At 42.2% G+C, this 19,440-nt stretch overlaps 1 protein-coding gene across 1 annotated transcript in view; it reads right to left on the reverse strand.

The window, feature by feature from the left end:
- LOC128689850 (carbonic anhydrase-related protein 10-like) overlaps window positions 1-19,440 on the reverse strand; it is a 284,325-nt gene that overhangs the window by 35,565 nt on the left and 229,320 nt on the right. The window contains exons 4-5 of the mRNA XM_070087551.1: window positions 4,423-4,559; window positions 2,567-2,758 (exon numbers count right to left, since the gene is read on the reverse strand). Coding sequence (XP_069943652.1) covers window positions 2,567-2,758; window positions 4,423-4,559 — 329 coding nt within the window. The remainder of the gene's footprint in view (window positions 1-2,566; window positions 2,759-4,422; window positions 4,560-19,440) is intronic.

Genomic DNA, 19,440 nt, shown 5'->3' on the forward strand with positions numbered 1-19,440 from the left:
TCTTCTTGCTATTTTGTGTGTACAGTTTGGTCAAGATTTTCTGTACTTGAACGACTGTTGTTTGGTTGTTTGCTAACTCGGTGCTGCTTCCTCTTTCTGGCACTATTCCCTGTTTGGTTGTTAAGATGTTCTACATAATCTTCTCATGTTCTTTACAGGAATCCTTCTTATCTTTAAGGCCTCGTTCTTTCTTCCTTTTTCAGACTCGCTGCAGATTTCATTAGGTTTTCGCATTTTTCTCTCTCTCCTATTTTTTTCTCTTGCTCTTAAATCTATGTCTTCAGTTTTCCTTTGTATGTTGTGCTATGTACTTTTTCCGTGCTTGTTTCTGTGGTTACTGCAGGACACAGACGGTTGAAACAATGAGAACATCTTCCTTATTTCTCTATATCATGTGATGAAGTTATCCGATACTTGTTTTAAACTGGTTTACTTGCCAGCACATCGAAGAGAACATGTCCATAAAATTCTTGCTAAGGTTGTTATGTGATCTTCTCGTCCCATTGTATTTTATCAAGGAATCTTCAGTGCCCTCATAATTTATTCTTTTCTGGTATACTGATATCTATTCTGTTATTTTTCATTCCTTAGATTTTCTTCACTGCAATGAAGCTCAGCGCCAGTAAATAGTTTCTATTATGATTCCATAACATCTCCTTTCTTAGTCGAGCTTCCCAGGAAGAAAACTTGGTTTTAATGGTCCAAGTCCGGCCGAAACGTCCTCATAAGTTTCAGTCTCTTGTGTGCGGGTTATTTGTGTATGGATTTAGCATAACTAGTTATTCGAACTTTTTCATCCTCGCTGATTCCTTGACTAACAAGTTAGGATAGAAAGGTCCGGGATGGGGGCGAGAGGAGCTTCGACACCAGGCGTCATCTTTAGGTAACCTTCAGGTGGTATAAACCTTGGTAATAAATACCGACAAGTTGGTTTAGAAAGACACGTAAGCAAACACTATAACATATTTATTAGAAAACGTTTCGGTCCTGGGACCTTGATCAAGGTCCCAGGACCGAAACGTTTTCTAATAAATATGTTATAGTGTTTGCTTACGTGTCTTTCTAAACCAACCTTCAGGTGACCTGAATGTATTGAGAAACGACAGATAATGAGACACAACAGAGACAGAGAGAACTTTTCTTTTTCTGTTTTAGGACCTCTGTGAGGATTTTAAATTTCCCAGTCTCGCTGAGTTAAATTGTCATTGACCGGGAAGGGGCCTCGACCACTGAATGGCAATACTGTGAACGAGGACACCATAGGGAACCTTGAGTCTCATGTAGAATGTTCACGGCGGGAGATCTTGAAACTCCTGAAAGAATAACCACAGTGGGGGACTCTGAGATGCCTGACGAATAGCCACAATTGGAGACCCCAAGACTCCTAAAGAATACTCACTGTGGGAGATTGAGCAAACTCCTAAAAAATGATCAAGATCGACCCAGAGACTCCTGAAGAATGAGCACACTGATAGACCGAGACTCCCAAAGAATGACCACAGTGAGGAAAATAAGGGAGGCGGAAGCCCTTCTGGGGAAAGAAATGGCACGGGAAAGAAGCTATTTAGTGGCGTTTTGTTACTGTATTGCGGAGCACAGGACTAAAATAAAAATGTGAAATATAATGCGAAACATGAAGATTATTCCATTTCACATAAAATACTATGATTTTGCTAAAGTTCTCCCTAAAAATATAGCTTAAAGAACAAGTCGGACTTTAATTATTTCTATGGAAGTGAAATATGTCTAATGATATGTCTCATTATTAACAGTGTTGAAAATATGATTTTTTGAAATTATTAAAATTATTCTTATAAGAATATAGTATAATTATCATTACTTAATTTATTCATTAAAATAGTTTTGATTACATTTGGAATATAAACATTGTTGTTATGAATACAATTGTTAAATTTAAGAGTAAAATTATATCTGTACTACTACTAATATTATTACTACTACTACTACTACTATTGCTGCTGCTGCTACTACTACTACTACTATTACTAATTATTATTATTATTATTATTAAATAGTAAAGACACAAATAACGTAGCACAGTTTATGAGGGACAGATTCAATGCAAATGGAGCTCCATTGATCTCGGTAATTTATTACAAATGTTGAAATAGGACGAGAATACTGTGTTGAACTCAGTCATCTCTACCTCGGCTGGAAAGGCAGAGCCGGAGGCTTAGCTTTTGATGACCAACAGCCGTTAAAGAAATTATTTTTACATGCTGTAGTATTGAAAAATAAGTATGAAGACACAGAAAAATATTTTGTTTTGACAACGTTTCGCTCTGTGTAGAGCTTCATCAAGTGACTTGATAGAGGCCTACGCAGAGCAAAATGTAGTCCTAATAAAAGTTTGTTCTGCAGCGTGTAAGTCGTTACAAGGGCGACACAGCGCCTGAGGAATGGGAGGATATCATGTTAGGTGCCTTGATACTCAGGAGAGTAAGAGGCATCAGGGGAATCAAGGCAACCCGTCTCTGAGGATGCGGTGCACAACGCTGAGGATGCGGTACGCAGCTCTGAGGATGCGGTACGCAGCTCTGCTCACCTCAGCTGGGAAGGCGTAATTTGCTATGGTGTGCTCGGAGCCCTGCAGATCTCGCTCTCCAAAGTGCAGTCTGAGGTGACTGACGGAGTAGGTATAGGAGAGTGGTCCCCCGGAGAGGTTGAGAGGTGGTCCTCCCGAAGTCTTGACTCTCCACTCCAGGCTGTGGCCCGTGTTGACCAGCATCCCTTGTACCTGTGTAGGGTAAATTGACATATAGCTGGTGTATATATATATATATATATATATATATATATATATATATATATATATATAGTTATATATATATATATATATATATATATATATATATATTGTATGTGTAATGTGTCACATTGTTTTGCAAATCATTGAATTCATAATTGATTTTAGCACTCTGTATCTTTGGAAATTCTTGACAAGCTTACAGAGAACAATTCTTGCACACAGCATCCTTGGAGAGTCTTGCCAAGCTTGGCAAGCTTGGCAAGACTTTCCAAGGATGCATAACCTTGTTTTGTTGGCAGTTTTAGATTAAATCAAAACATCGTCGGGTTTAAGCAGGTGGGAGCGAGCAGCTGTGTCAACATGACCAGCCTCTTCCTGATATTGCTACTTCAGCCCCTACCCCTTACTGACATTTATCATATTCATGGGGAAGAGCTAAACCCGTAGGGGCTATACATCGCCTGGAAACTGGGAATGGAAGGCAATCAGATTGATCTAATGAGGTGATTAGCTCTAATTTCTTCATCATTAGCAAAGTTTAATGATGACTCTCTATTAGCAGCATAAGGGGCTATAACAAAACATTAGCGTGCTTAAACTGCCCTCTGCAATACAAGTGAATTGCTTGTCATCCTAATTGCACTAAAGTTAACTTATGACACTGAGCTTGACACTATGATTATTACTGATTTTGCGTCCTCACTGAAGGTCCTTGACTCGCATAATAACTCCAGCAACTTGCTCATTGAAGAAGCCAGATATAGATACTCAAAATTCTGGAAAAAAATCAATGTACAGTTTTTATAGATTCCATCATACTTTGGATTGCTACTTCATGACAAAGTTGATAAGTTAGCCCAAAAAAGTACCCCGAAGAAACGTACTGAACATGAATCAGGGCTAACAGCATTAGGAATAATATTAGGAGAGGACTAAATGATGAAAGTGAATGTTACAGGAATGCATTTAGAAGCCTGAATAGATCTATAATTCATTATGATAATATGAACGTAGATCAGCTTTGGATTGGTTACAAGTACTTCTGGCAGTTTGGCAGATACACAGATGATGGTCAGACCAAATGCGAAGTATGTGGCCAGCCCTATGGTCAGGTCACTGTCTTGAACACTGTGTGCTTAGTTGCTCATATATATTGAGAAATATAGAGATAGACAGCATAATAACGTATGTGATATAGCAAGATATCTTATTAATGGAAATAAGTTACCAGACATATTAAGAAGATTTCCTAAATTTGCTTACAACATATGAGTCAACTGTACATATAAATTCACATGTACTCCTGTGCACCCTTTTGGGACCTAGTTCCTAGGTCTTTTGTGTATCCATGTGCTCTTGTGCTAAAGTTCACAGGATGAATATTGGGTGCACAATAAACTAGCAGTTTTGGTAGTAAAATCAAAATATAATCGCATCATTCTGTAGATGGCTCCAGGATCAGCGTCTCCGCGGCCAGCTCAGAGACCGGCCTACCTTCTTGATCACCCGATGACATTTAGCTTTTTCGAATGATATGACAGCTGATACAAAGCTCACTTAATTCTATTTCAATGGTGCGGAGATGGTTGTGATGTTGATGTGTCACTGGCGTGGGGCTGATGTGGCTCTAGTGTGGGGTTTGAGACACTCACCTGAGTCTTGTCGAGAGAGATAGGAGTGAGGTTTGGGTCATGAAGAAGGGTACGTGGGTCAAGGTTGATGGGTGATTGTCTCCGGCCCTCAGAACACATAGCCCAGGCTGGGTTGATGACACCCCAGAACTCTGGACCTGTCCAGTGCAAGATAAGAACAAGAACATGTTACCATAGTACTAACAATTATTATATTATAGGAACAGTATTAGTATTTAAAAATGTTAAAGCAGATATTCTACAAGCCACGGGGGAATGGAAATCTTCAGCTCATGAACTTTCACACTTGTGTTTCTTCAGGAGCTATATATGTACACACCACACACACATACACACACCTCACTCAAGGAAAAATATCTGGGGGTGAGTATAACACCGAGCATATCTCCTGAGGCGCATATCAATCAGATAACTGCTGAAGCATACGGGCGCCTGGCAAACCTACGGATAGCGTTCCGATACCTCAGTAAGGATTCGTTCAAGACTCTGTATACCATTTACGTCAGGCCCATACTGGAGTATGCAGCACCAGTTTGGAATCCACACCTAGTCAAGCACGTCAAGAAATTAGAGAAAGTGCAAAGGTTTGCAACAAGACTAGTCCCAGAGCTACGGGGATTATCCTACGAAGAAAGGTTGAGGGAAATCGGCCTGACGACACTGGAGGCCAGGAGGGTCAGGGGAGACATGATAACGACATATAAAATACTACACGGAATAGACGAGGTGGACAAAGACGGGATGTTCCAGAGAAGGGACACAGACACAAGAGGTCACAATTGGAAGTTGAAGACTCAGATGAATCAAAGGGATGTTAGGAAGTATTTCTTCAGTCATAGAGTAGTCAAGCCGTGGAATAGCCTAGAAAGTGAAGTAGTGGAGGCGGGAACCATACATAGTTTTAAGGCGAGGTATGATAAAGCTCATGGAGCAGGGAGAGAGAGGACCTAGTAGCAATCAGTGAAGAGGCGGGGCCAGGAGCTATGACTCGACCCCTGCAACCACAAATAGGTGAGTACAAATAGGTGAGTACATTATATATATATATATATATATATATATATATATATATATATTATATATATATATATATATATATATATATATATATATATATATATATATATATATGTATGTATATGTATATATATATATATTTTTTTTCAACAAGTCGGCCGTCTCCCAACGAGGCAGGGTGACCCAAAAAAGAAAGAAAATCCCCGGAAAGAAAATACTTTCATCATCATTCAACACTTTCACCTCACTCATACATAATCACTGTTTTTGCAGAGGTGCCCAGAATACAACAGTTTAGAAGTATATACGTATAAAGATACACAACATATCCCTCCAAACTACCAATATCCCGAACCCCTCCTTTAAAGTGCAGGCATTGTACTTCCCATTTCCAAGGCTCAAGTCCTGCTATATAAAAATAACCGGTTTCCCTGATTCCCTTCTCTAAATATTACACTGCTCACACTCCAACAGCTTGTCAGGTCCCAAATATCATTCGTTTCCATTCACTCCAATCTAACACGCTCACCACGCTTGCTGGAAGTCCAAGCCCCTCGCCCACAAAACCTCCTTTACCCCCTCCCTCCAACCTTTTCGAGGACGACCCCTACCCTGCCTTCCTTCTCTTACAGATTTATACGCTCTCCATGTCATTCTACTTTGGGCCATTCTCTCAAAATGACCAAACCACCTCAACAACCCCTCTTCTGCCCTCTGACTAATACTTTTATTAACTCCACACCTTCTCCTGATTTCCACACTCCGAATTTTCTGCATAATATTTACACCACACACTGCCCTTAGACAGGACATCTCCACTGCCTCCAACCGCCTCCTCGCTGCAGCATTTACAACCCAAGCTTCACACCCATATAAGAGTGTTGGTACTACTATACTTTCATACATTCCCTTCTTTGCCTCCATAGATAACATTTTTTGTTTGCACATATACCTCAACACACCACTCACCTTTTTTCCCTCATCAATTCTATGATTAACCTCATCCTTCATAAATCCATCCGCTGACACAACTCTCAAATATCTGAAAACATTCACTTCTTCCATACTCCTCCTCCCCAATTTGATATCCAATTTTTCTTTATGTAAATCATTTGATACCCTCATCACCTTACTCTTTTCTATGTTCACTTTCAACTTTCTACCTTTACACACACTCCCAAACTCGTCTACTAACCTTTGCAATTTTTCTTTAGAATCTCCCATAAGCACAGTATTATCAGGAAAAAGTAACTGTGTCAGTTCTCATTTTGTATTTGATTCCCCATAATTTAATCCAATAATTTAATCCCACAAGCCACAGGGGGGTAGAAATCTTTAGCTCAAGTACTTTCGCACTTCTCAGTGCGTCATCAGGCGCTATACAATGTTGCAAGGTTGCAACTGAAGGAGTGAGGGGAAGTTTTTTCTCAGAATAGCGCAGAGTGGCCTGGCACCTCCTCCTGGCTCTCTTAGAATGTTGCCAGCGGTCGGCGTCACACCCACCACTGCCACCATCACCTATTTCCCCCATGTGGGGTAAGAGGGTTTTGAGAAGTCAAGAAATATGAAATTAGAAGGCATGATAGTCCGCCCTAGGCTTTTTCTAACCGTTTAGAACAGGTCCTGTGACTTGAGAAAATACGTTTCTCACGGGATATTATATATATATGGATTGCTATTATTCTGTGTAACCTATTTAATTAATAAAAGAAAGGAAATGAATGCACTCTTTGTCTGTTTAAATGTCCTGTTCCCGAATATTCTCAGTGGTTCTGAGACGTATCCTGTATATTGTCTATTATTCTTCTCAATACGATTATTGTGCCTGATTTGGGAATGGTATATATATATATATATATATATATATATATATATATATATATATATATATATATATATATATATATATATATATATATATATAATTTATTTATTTTAACAGGTCGATTTGGAAGTTCAAAGTTTTCTCAACATACTGTAAATCGCAACTACTTCATTCCATTCATGTGGCATTCAAGTGGACGGTGGACGTATATACAGTTTTTCGGACTGAGTTTGATCTCATTAATTGTAATGATATCAATGTTACCTGTACATGCAAATAATATAAGACCTTTAATAATAATATTGATAATATTATTATTATTATTATTATTATTATTTTGCAATAGCGCTGTTTGTCAAGTAGACACGAGGGAAGGCTATGCCTCGTCTCTCTTCTTTATCAGTAACTGTGGTGGAAAATTTTGATTTTTTCTAAATTCAGAATGTGTAAATTTGAATAATATAATAATTGTGTATTAAAATGTGATGCTGATTTGACCCTTCAAGAAATATCGGGGGAGGCGGGATGTGGAGCAGCCGCGGAGTGACGCGAGGGGGACGCCATAATGAATTTAATGTGTGTGTACACTGGTCTGTTAATTGTGCAATGTAATCAGGTGTCATCGAAGTCCAATTGGTGTATACTGTCTTCACCTCTGAACGTTTTCTTCAACTATTTGGCTAACTCTTGTCTATTCCGTAGCTAGAATTAAGCTGTAAACATTTTCAAATAGGAGAGCGATACTTGTACGTTTACCAGCTGTCACCAGGAACCTTGTAATATTCACAGCATACCAGGTGTGATGACCAGCTGTCACCAGGAACCTTGTAATATTCACAGCATACCAGGTGTGATGACCAGCTGTCACCAGGAACCTTGTAATATTCACAGCATACCAGGTGTGATGACCAGCTGTCGCCAGAAACCTTGTAATATTCACAGCATACCAGGTGTGGTAACCAGATGTCACCAGGTGTGGTAACCAGATGGTGTAAGGAAGCCTGTGGGGATGCTTTAGGCAATTTGATGTACTGGAGAAGCGAGGGAAATATGCTAGATAAAAGAGAGAGAGAGAGAGAGAGAGAGAGAGAGAGAGAGAGAGAGAGAGAGAGAGAGAGAGAGAGAGAGAGAGAGAGAGAGAGAGCATAATGATGTCAACGAGATAAAGTCAGTTAATCAAATGAAAAGGCTGGCCCACAGATGGCTCCAACTTCATCCTGTTTCCTACTTGTATGTCTCATAACAATAAAAATGCTTTCAAATGAGCTGATGTAGGTAACAGCTCTTAGCTTGCCAATAAAGTTAGGAATCCTTAACCTGTAAATAGCTTGTCAATAAAAATAGGGATCCTTAACCTTGTCAAACCCTGTGTAGAGAGAGAGAGAGAGAGAGAGAGAGAGAGAGAGAGAGAGAGAGAGAGAGAGAGAGAGAGAGAGAGAGAGAGAGACAGACAGAGAGAGAGACAGAGAGAGAGACAGACAGAGAGAGACAGAGTCGTAATAACGAGAATTAGCGGTGAATTATGAGCCACAGTTTATGGAGATGAGAGCTCCATTTCTCCCTGGAATTAGAATTATCGACATGACCATTGTTATTCAATTATACCAGGTAGGAATAATACCAGGTGAGAATTATACCAAGTGGGAATTATACAAGGTGGGAATTATACCAGGTGGGAATTATACCAGGTGGGAATTATATCAGGTGGGAATTATATCAGGTGGGAATTATACCAGGTGGGAATTATACCAGGTGGAAATTATACCAGGTGGGAATTATACCAGGTGGGAATTATAACAACTGGGAATTATAACAACTGGAAATTATACCAGGTGGGAATTATTCCAGATGGTAATTATAAAAAGTGAGAATTATACCAGGTGGGAATTATACCAGGTAGGAATAATACTATATAAGAATTATACCAGGGGGGAATTATAACAACTAGGAATAATACCAGGTGGGAATTATAACAACTGGGAATTATAATAAAGTTGGTAGAATTACCGACAATATGTAAAGTAAAAGGACACAAGTGTAACTAATGTGACATTTATTGTGGCAACGTTTCGCTCTCCAGGAGCTTTATCAAGCCATTACTTGGTAATGGCTTGATAAAGCTCCTGGAGAGCGAAACGTTGCCACAATAAATGTCACATTAGTTGCACTTGTGTCCTTTTACTTTACAAACTGGGAATTATCCCAGATGGGAATTATTCCAGATGGTAATTGTACCAGGTGGTAATTATACCAGGTAGGAATAATACCAGATGGGAATTATACGTGGTGAGAATTATACCATGTGGGAATTATACCAGGTGTGAATTATACCAGGTGAGAATTATACCAGATGGGAATTATACCAGGTGGGAATAATACCAAGTGGGAATTATACCAGGTGGGAATTTTACCAGGTGGGAATTATGCCAGGTGGGAATTATAACAACTGGGAATTATATAAGGCGGGAATTATACAAGGTGGGAATTATTCCAGATGGTAATTATAAAAAGTGGGAATTATACCAGATGAGAATTATAACAGCTGGGAATTATACCATGTGGGAATTATAATAGCTTGGAATTATACCAGGTGGGAATTATAATAGCTGGGAATTATACCATGTGGGAATTATAATAGCTTGGAATTATACCAGGTGGGAATTATAACAGCTGGGAATTATACCAGGTGGGAATGATACCAGAAGAGAAATATATTAGGTAGGATTTACACCTGGTAGAAATTATGGCAATATTAAACCAGGTGGAAATTACATAAGGAGAGAATTATACAATATGGGAATTTTCCCCAGAAATTAATTCCGGGTGGGAATTATCCCAGAATTAAATTAATCGTCAGGTGGGAATATTAATTCTCAAAAGATTAGAATACAACAGGAATTAAGTGGGATTGTATAAACACAGTATTACCAGCACTAGCACACTTCACACACAGTGTTACCAGCACTAGCACACTTCGTACACAGTGTTACCAGCACTAGCACACTTAACAGTGTTACCAGCACTAGCACACTTCACACACAGTGTTACCAGCACTAGCACACTTCACACACAGTGTTACCAGCACTAGAACACTTCACACATAGTGATACCAGCACTAGCACACTTCACACAGTGTTACCAGCACTAGCAAACTTCACACAGTGTTACCAGAACTAACACACTTCGTACACAGTGTTACCAGCACTAGCACAATTCACACACAGTGTTACCAGCACTAGCACACTTCACACACAGTGTTACCAGCACTAGCACACTTTACACACAGTATTACCAGCACTAGCGCACTTCACACACAGTATTACCAGCACTACCACACGTAACACACTGTACTGTATGGTGTTTTGCCTGTTGGTAATTAGTCTACCGGACAGAAGTGAAGACGGGGGTGTGTGTATGTCATGGAGCCTCCCTGACGATTATTTTGTTTGATTCATTATTACCAGTGTGCTAGTGAGCTAACGTGAACTGGAGTTAATGTGCTAGTGAGCTAACGTGAACTGGAGTTAATGTGCTAGTGAGCTAACGTGAACTGGAGTTAATGTGCTAGTGAGCTAACGTGAACTTGAGTTAATGTGTTAGTGAGCTAACGTGAACTGGAGTTAATGTGCTAGTGAGCTAACGTGAACTTGAGTTAATGTGCTAGTGAGCTAACGTGAACTGGAGTTAATGTGCTAGTGAGCTAACGTGAACTTGAGTTAATGTGTTAGTGAGCTAACGTGAACTGGAGTTAATGTGCTAGTGAGCTAACGTGAACTGGAGTTAATGTGCTAGTGAGCTAACGTGAACTGGAGTTAATGTGCTACTGAGCTAACGTGAACTGGAGTTAATGTGCTAGTGAGCTAACGTGAACTGGAGTTAATGTGCTAGTGAGCTAACGTGAACTGGAGTTAATGTGTTAGTGAGCTAACGTGAACTGGAGTTAATGTGCTAGTGAGCTAACGTGAACTGGAGTTAATGTGCTAGTGAGCTAACGTGAACTGGAGTTAATGTGCTAGTGAGCTAACGTGAACTTGAGTTAATGTGTTAGTGAGCTAACGTGAACTGGAGTTAATGTGCTAGTGAGCTAACGTGAACTGGAGTTAAGTGCTAACGTGCTAGTGAGCTAACGTGAACTGGAGTTAATGTGTTAGTGAGCTAACGTGAACTGGAGTTAATGTGCTAGTGAGCTAACGTGAACTGGAGTTAATGTGCTAGTGAGCTAACGTGAACTGGAGTTAATGTGCTAGTGAGCTAACGTGAACTAGAGTTAATGTGCTAGTGAGCTAACGTGAACTGGAGTTAATGTGCTAGTGAGCTAACGTGAACTGGAATTAATGTGCTAGTGAGCTAACGTGAACTGGAGTTAATGTGCTAGTGAGCTAACGTGAACTGGAGTTAATGTGCTAGTGAGCTAACGTGAACTGGAGTTAATGTGCTAGTGAGCTAACGTGAACTGGAGTTAATGTGCTAGTGAGCTAACGTGAACTGGAGTTAATGTGCTAGTGAGCTAACGTGAACTGGAGTTATTGTGCTAGTGAGCTAACGTGAACTGAAGTTAATGTGCTAGTGAGCTAACGTGAACTGGAGTTAATGTGGTAGTGAGCTAACGTGAACTGGAGTTAATGTGCTAGTGAGCTAACGTGAACTGGAGTTAATGTGTTAGTGAGCTAACGTGAACTGGAGTTAATGTGCTAGTGAGCTAACGTGAACTGGAGTTAATGTGCTAGTGAGCTAACGTGAACTGGAGTTAATGTGCTAGTGAGCTAACGTGAACTGGAGTTAATGTGCTAGTGAGCTAACGTGAACTGGAGTTAATGTGCTAGTGAGCTAACGTGAACTGGAGTTAATGTGCTAGTGAGCTAACGTGAACTGGAGTTAATGTGCTAGTGAGCTAACGTGAACTGGAGTTAATGTGCTAGTGAGCTAACGTGAACTGGAGTTAATGTGCTAGTGAGCTAACGTGAACTGGAGTTAATGTGCTAGTGAGCTAACGTGAACTGGAGTTAATGTGCTAGTGAGCTAACGTGAACTGGAGTTAATGTGCTAGTGAGCTAACGTGAACTGGAGTTAATGTGCTAGTGAGCTAACGTGAACTGGAATTAATGTGCTAGTGAGCGTGAACTGGAGTTAATGTGTTAGTGAACGTGGAGTTAATGTGCTAGTGAGCTAACGTGAACTGGAGTTAATGTGCTAGTGAGCTAACGTGAACTGGAGTTAATGTGCTAGTGAGCTAACGTGAACTGGAGTTAATGTGCTAGTGAGCTAACGTGAACTGGAGTTAATGTGCTAGTGAGCTAACGTGAACTGGAGTTAATGTGCTAGTGAGCTAACGTGAACTGTGAGTTAATGTGCTAGTGCTAAGCTGGAGTTAATGTGCTAGTGAGCTAACGTGGAGTTAATGTGCTAGTGAGCTAACGTGAACTGGAGTTAATGTGCTAGTGAGCTAACGTGAACTGGAGTTAATGTGCTAGTGAGCTAACGTGAACTGGAGTTAATGTGCTAGTGAGCTAACGTGAACTGGAGTTAATGTGCTAGTGAGCTAACGTGAACTGGAGTTAATGTGCTAGTGAGCTAACGTGAACTGGAGTTAATGTGCTAGTGAGCTAACGTGAACTGGAGTTAATGTGTTAGTGAGCTAACGTGAACGTGCTAACTAACGTGAACTGGAGTTAATGTGCTAGTGAGCTAACGTGAACTGGAGTTAATGTGCTAGTGAGCTAACGTGAACTGGAGTTAATGTGCTAGTGAGCTAACGTGAACTGTGCTAGTGAGCTAACGTGAACTGGAGTTAATGTGCTAGTGAGCTAACGTGAACTGGAGTTAATGTGCTAGTGAGCTAACGTGAACTGGAGTTAATGTGCTAGTGAGCTAACGTGAACTGGAGTTAATGTGCTAGTGAGCTAACGTGAACTGGAGTTAATGTGCTAGTGAGCTAACGTGAACTGGAGTTAATGTGCTAGTGAGCTAACGTGAACTGGAGTTAATGTGCTAGTGAGCTAACGTGTGGAGAACTAGTGAGTAACGTAATGTGTGCTAGTGAGCTAACGTGAACTGGAGTTAATGTGCTAGTGAGCTAACGTGAACTGGAGTTAATGTGCTAGTGAGCTAACGTGAACTGGAGTTAATGTGCTAGTGAGCTAACGTGAACTGGAGTTAATGTGCTAGTGAGCTAACGTGAACTGGAGTTAATGTGCTAGTGAGCTAACGTGAACTGGAGTTAATGTGCTAGTGAGCTAACGTGAACTGGAGTTAATGTGCTAGTGAGCTAACGTGAACTGGAGTTAATGTGCTAGTGAGCTAACGTGAACTGGAGTTAATGTGCTAGTGAGCTAACGTGAACTGGAGTTAATGTGCTAGTGAGCTAACGTGAACTGGAGTTAATGTGCTAGTGAGCTAACGTGAACTGGAGTTAATGTGCTAGTGAGCTAACGTGAACTGGAGTTAATGTGCTAGTGAGCTAACGTGAACTGGAGTTAATGTGCTAGTGAGCTAACGTGAACTGGAGTTAATGTGCTAGTGAGCTAACGTGAACTGGAGTTAATGTGCTAGTGAGCTAACGTGAACTTGAGTTAATGTGCTAGTGAGCTAACGTGAACTGGAGTTAATGTGCTAGTGAGCTAACGTGAACTGGAGTTAATGTGCTAGTGAGCTAACGTGAACTGGAGTTAATGTGCTAGTGAGCTAACGTGAACTGGAGTTAATGTGCTAGTGAGCTAACGTGAACTGGAGTTAATGTGCTAGTGAGCTAACGTGAACTGGAGTTAATGTGCTAGTGAGCTAACGTGAACTGGAGTTAATGTGCTAGTGAGCTAACGTGAACTGGAGTTAATGTGCTAGTGAGCTAACGTGAACTGGAGTTAATGTGCTAGTGAGCTAACGTGAACTGGAGTTAATGTGCTAGTGAGCTAACGTGAACTGGAGTTAATGTGCTAGTGAGCTAACGTGAACTGGAGTTAATGTGCTAGTGAGCTAACGTGAACTGGAGTTAATGTGCTAGTGAGCTAACGTGAACTGGAGTTAATGTGCTAGTGAGCTAACGTGAACTGGAGTTAATGTGCTAGTGAGCTAACGTGAACTGGAGTTAATGTGCTAGTGAGCTAACGTGAACTAGAGTTAATGTGCTAGTGAGCTAACGTGAACTGGAGTTAATGTGCTAGTGAGCTAACGTGAACTGGAGTTAATGTGCTAGTGAGCTAACGTGAACTGGAGTTAATGTGCTAGTGAGCTAACGTGAACTGGAGTTAATGTGCTAGTGAGCTAACGTGAACTGGAGTTAATGTGCTAGTGAGCTAACGTGAACTGGAGTTAATGTGCTAGTGAGCTAACGTGAACTGGAGTTAATGTGCTAGTGAGCTAACGTGAACTGGAGTTAATGTGCTAGTGAGCTAACGTGAACTGGAGTTAATGTGCTAGTGAGCTAACGTGAACTGGAGTTAATGTGCTAGTGAGCTAACGTGAACTGGAGTTAATGTGCTAGTGAGCTAACGTGAACTGGAGTTAATGTGCTAGTGAGCTAACGTGAACTGGAGTTAATGTGCTAGTGAGTTAACGTGAACTGGAGTTAATGTGCTAGTGAGCTAACGTGAACTGGAATTAATGTGCTAGTGAGCTAACGTGCTAGTGAGCTGTGAAGTTAATGTGCTAGTGAGCTAACGTGAACTGGAGTTAATGTGCTAGTGAGCTAACGTGCTAACGTGAGCTAACGTGGAGTTAATGTGCTAGTGAGACGTGCTGGAGTTAATGTGTTAGTGAGCTAACTGGAGTTAATGTGCTAGTGAGCTAACGTGAACTGAGTTAATGTTAATGTGCTAGTGCTAGCTAACGTGAACTGGAGTTAATGTGCTAGTGAGCTAACGTGAACTGGAGTTAATGTGCTAGTGAGCTAACGTGAACTGGAGTTAATGTGCTAGTGAGCTAACGTGAACTGGAGTTAATGTGCTAGTGAGCTAACGTGAACTGGAGTTAATGTGCTAGTGAGCTAACGTGAACTGGAGTTAATGTGCTAGTGAGCTAACGTGAACTGGAGTTAATGTGCTAGTGAGCTAACGTGAACTGGAGTTAATGTGCTAGTGAGCTAACGTGAACTGGAGTTAATGTGCTAGTGAGCTAACGTGAACTGGAGTTAATGTGCTAGTGAGCTAACGTGAACTGGAGTTAATGTGCTAGTGAGCTAACGTGAACTGGAATTAAGTTAATGTGCTAGTGAGCTAACGTGAACTTGAGTTAATGTGCTAGTGAGCTAACGTGAACTGAACTGGAGTTAATGTGCTAGTGAGCTAACGTGAACTGGAGTTAATGTGCTAGTGAGCTAACGTGAACTGGAGTTAATGTGCTAGTGAGCTAACGTGAACTGGAATTAATGTGCTAGTGAGCTAACGTGAACTGGAGTTAATGTGCTAGTGAGCTAACGTGAACTTAAGTTAATGTGCTAGTGAGCTAACGTGAACTGGAGTTAATGTGCTAGTGAGCTAACGTGAACTTGAGTTAATGTGCTAGTGAGCTAACGTGAACTGGAGTTAATGTGCTAGTGAGCTAACGTGAACTGTAGTTAATGTGCTAGTGAGCTAACGTGAACTGGAGTTAATGTGCTAGTGAGCTAACGTGAACTGGAGTTAATGTGCTAGTGAACTAACGTGAACTGGAGTTAATGTGCTAGTGAGCTAACGTGAACTGGAATTAATGTGCTAGTGAGCTAACGTGAACTGGAGTTAATGTGCTAGTGAGCTAACGTGAACTTGAGTTAATGTGCTAGTGAGCTAACGTGAACTGGAGTTAATGTGCTAGTGAGCTAACGTGAACTTGAGTTAATGTGCTAGTGAGCTAACGTGAACTGGAGTTAATGTGCTAGTGAGCTAACGTGAACTGGAGTTAATGTGCTAGTGAGCTAACGTGAACTGGAGTTAATGTGCTAGTGAGCTAACGTGAACTGGAATTAATGTGCTAGTGATCTAACGTGAACTGGAGTTAATGTGTTAGTGAGCTAACGTGAACTTGAGTTAATGTGCTAGTGAGCTAACGTGAACTTGAGTTAATGTGCTAGTGAGCTAACGTGAACTGGAGTTAATGTGCTAGTGAGCTAACGTGAACTTGAGTTAATGTGCTAGTGAGCTAACGTGAACTGGAGTTAATGTGCTAGTGAGCTAACGTGAACTGGAGTTAATGTGCTAGTGAGCTAACGTGAACTGGAGTTAATGTGTTAGTGAGCTAACGTGAACTGGAGTTAATGTGTTAGTGAGCTAACGTGAACTTGAGTTAATGTGCTAGTGAGCTAACGTGAACTGGAGTTAATGTGCTAGTGAGCTAACGTGAACTTGAGTTAATGTGCTAGTGAGCTAACGTGAACTTGAGTTAATGTGCTAGTGAGCTAACGTGAACTGGAGTTAATGTGCTAGTGAGCTAACGTGAACTGGAGTTAATGTGCTAGTGAGCTAACGTGAACTGGAGTTAATGTGCTAGTGAGCTAACGTGAACTGGAGTTAATGTGTTAGTGAGCTAACGTGAACTGGAGTTAATGTGTTAGTGAGCTAACGTGAACTTGAGTTAATGTGCTAGTGAGCTAACGTGAACTGGAGTTAATGTGCTAGTGAGCTAAAGTGAACTGGAGTTAATGTGCTAGTGAGCTAACGTGAACTTGAGTTAATGTGCTAGTGAGCTAACGTGAACTGGAGTTAATGTGCTAGTGAGCTAACGTGAACTGGAGTTAATGTGCTAGTGAGCTAACGTGAACTGGAGTTAATGTGCTAGTGAGCTAACGTGAACTGGAGTTAATGTGTTAGTGAGCTAACGTGAACTGGAGTTAATGTGTTAGTGAGCTAACGTGAACTTGAGTTAATGTGCTAGTGAGCTAACGTGAACTGGAGTTAATGTGCTAGTGAGCTAACGTGAACTGGAGTTAATGTGCTAGTGAGCTAACGTGAACTGGAGTTAATGTGTTAGTGAGCTAACGTGAACTGGAGTTAATGTGCTAGTGAGCTAACGTGAACTGGAGTTAATGTGCTAGTGAGCTAACGTGAACTGGAGTTAGTGTGTTAGTGAGCTAACGTGAACTGGAGTTAATGTGTTAGTGAGCTAACGTGAACTGGAGTTAATGTGTCAGTGAGCTAACGTGAACTGGAGTTAATGTGTTAGTGAGCTAACGTGAACTGGAGTTAAGGTGATGTTGTACTGGAGTAGTTCGTAAGTTGTATATAAGTTATTATTATTAATATGTATGTATATTTTTTGTATTAGGAGAATTTCTTTGCCCTTCCATATACTATATTAATTATTTGCACTCATGCTTCATTATTTGATATGAGTGCATGCTGGCCCTAGAGTGACTGTGTTAATTTAGTGCAATTTAATGCCCTTAGACAGCAGATTGAGCGGCCATTTAGGAGCCAGGATGTTTTTATTTAAGTTACGACATCAAAGTCGTAACACCAGGCAACACATCTGTGTAAATCATGGTGACATAACAGTTTGAGGGAGGTGTGTCAGCCAGCTTGGTGAGAGGTGTGTCAGCCAGCTTGGTGAGAGGTGTGCCAGCCAGCTTGGTGAGAGGTGCGCCAGCCAGCTTGGTGAGAGGTGTGTCAGCCAGCTTGGTGAGAGGTGTGTCAGCCAGCTTGGTGAGAGGTGTGTCAGCCAGCTTGGTGAGAGGTGTGTCAGCCAGCTTGGTGAGAGGTGTGTCAGCCAGCTTGTTGAGAGGTGTGTCAGCCATCTTGGTGAGAGGTGTGTCAGCCATCTTGGTGAGAGGTGTGCCAGCCATCTTGGTGAGAGGTGTGCCAGCCAGCTTGGTGAGAGGTGTGTCAGACAGCTTGGTGAGAGGTGTGTCAGCCAGCTTGGTGAGAGGTGTGTCAGCCAGCTTGGTGAGAGGTGTGCCAGCCAGCTTGGTGAGAGGTGTGCCAGCCAGCTTGGTGAGAGGTGTGTCAGCCAGCTTGGTGAGAGGTGTGTCAGCCATCTTGGTGAGAGGTGTGTCAGCCAGCTTGGTGAGAGGTGTGCAGCCAGTTTGGTGAGAGGTGTGCCAGCCAGCTTGGTGAGAGGTGTGCCAGCCAGCTTGGTGAGAGGTGTGCCAGCCAGCTTGGTGAGAGGTGTGTCAGCCAGCTTGGTGACAGGTGTGCCAGCCAGCTTGGTGAGAGGTGTGCCAGCCAGCTTGGTGAGAGGTGTGCCAGCCAGCTTGGTGAGAGGTGTGTCAGCCAGCTTGGTGAGAGGTGTGCCAGCCAGCTTGGTGAGAGGTGTGTCAGCCAGCTTGGTGAGAGGTGTGCCAGCCAGCTTGGTGAGAGGTGTGCCAGCCAGCTTGGTGAGAGGTGTGCCAGCCAGCTTGGTGAGAGGTGTGCCAGCCAGCTTGGTGAGAGGTGTGTCAGCCAGCTTGGTGAGAGGTGTGCCAGCCAGCTTGGTGAGAGGTGTGTCAGCCAGCTTGGTGAGAGGTGTGCCAGCCAGCTTGGTGAGAGGTGTGTCAGCCAGCTTGGTGAGAGGTGTGCCAGCCAGCTTGGTGAGAGGTGTGCCAGCCAGCTTGGTGAGAGGTGTGCCAGCCAGCTTGGTGAGAGGTGTGCCAGCCAGCTTGGTGAGAGGTGTGTCAGCCAGCTTGGTGAGAGGTGTGCCAGCCAGCTTGGTGAGAGGTGTGTCAGCCAGCTCGGTGAGAGGTGTGCCAGCCAGCTTGGTGAGAGGTGTGTCAGCCAGCTTGGTGAGAGGTGTGCCAGCCAGCTTGGTGAGAGGTGTGCCAGCCAGCTTGGTGAGAGGTGTGCCAGCCAGCTTGGTGAGAGGTGTGCCAGCCAGCTTGGTGAGAGGTGTGCCAGCCAGCTTGGTGAGAGGTGTGACAGCCAGCTTGGTGAGAGGTGTGCCAGCCAGCTTGGTGAGAGGTGTGTCAGCCAGCTCGGTGAGAGGTGTGCCAGCCAGCTTGGTGAGAGGTGTGTCAGCCAGCTTGGTGAGAGGTGTGCCAGCCAGCTTGGTGAGAGGTGTGTCAGCCAGCTTGGTGAGAGGTGAGTCACGTCACAATATTCATGTAAACTTGACATCACAAAAAAAGGGACATCACTGCTCTCTGACATTATTCTGGTCAATGGATAATGTTTAACAAATTCTGCTTCGTTGTTCATTGTTCCTCACACACTTCTATGTTCAGCTCCTTAAGTACTTCTACCCTTCCTTGCACACTAATGTACACGTATTGTACACTTCTCACTTTGGATGACGAGAGA

This window comes from Cherax quadricarinatus, chromosome 22, assembly GCF_038502225.1.
Source record: "Cherax quadricarinatus isolate ZL_2023a chromosome 22, ASM3850222v1, whole genome shotgun sequence".
Taxonomy (NCBI): domain Eukaryota; kingdom Metazoa; phylum Arthropoda; class Malacostraca; order Decapoda; family Parastacidae; genus Cherax; species Cherax quadricarinatus.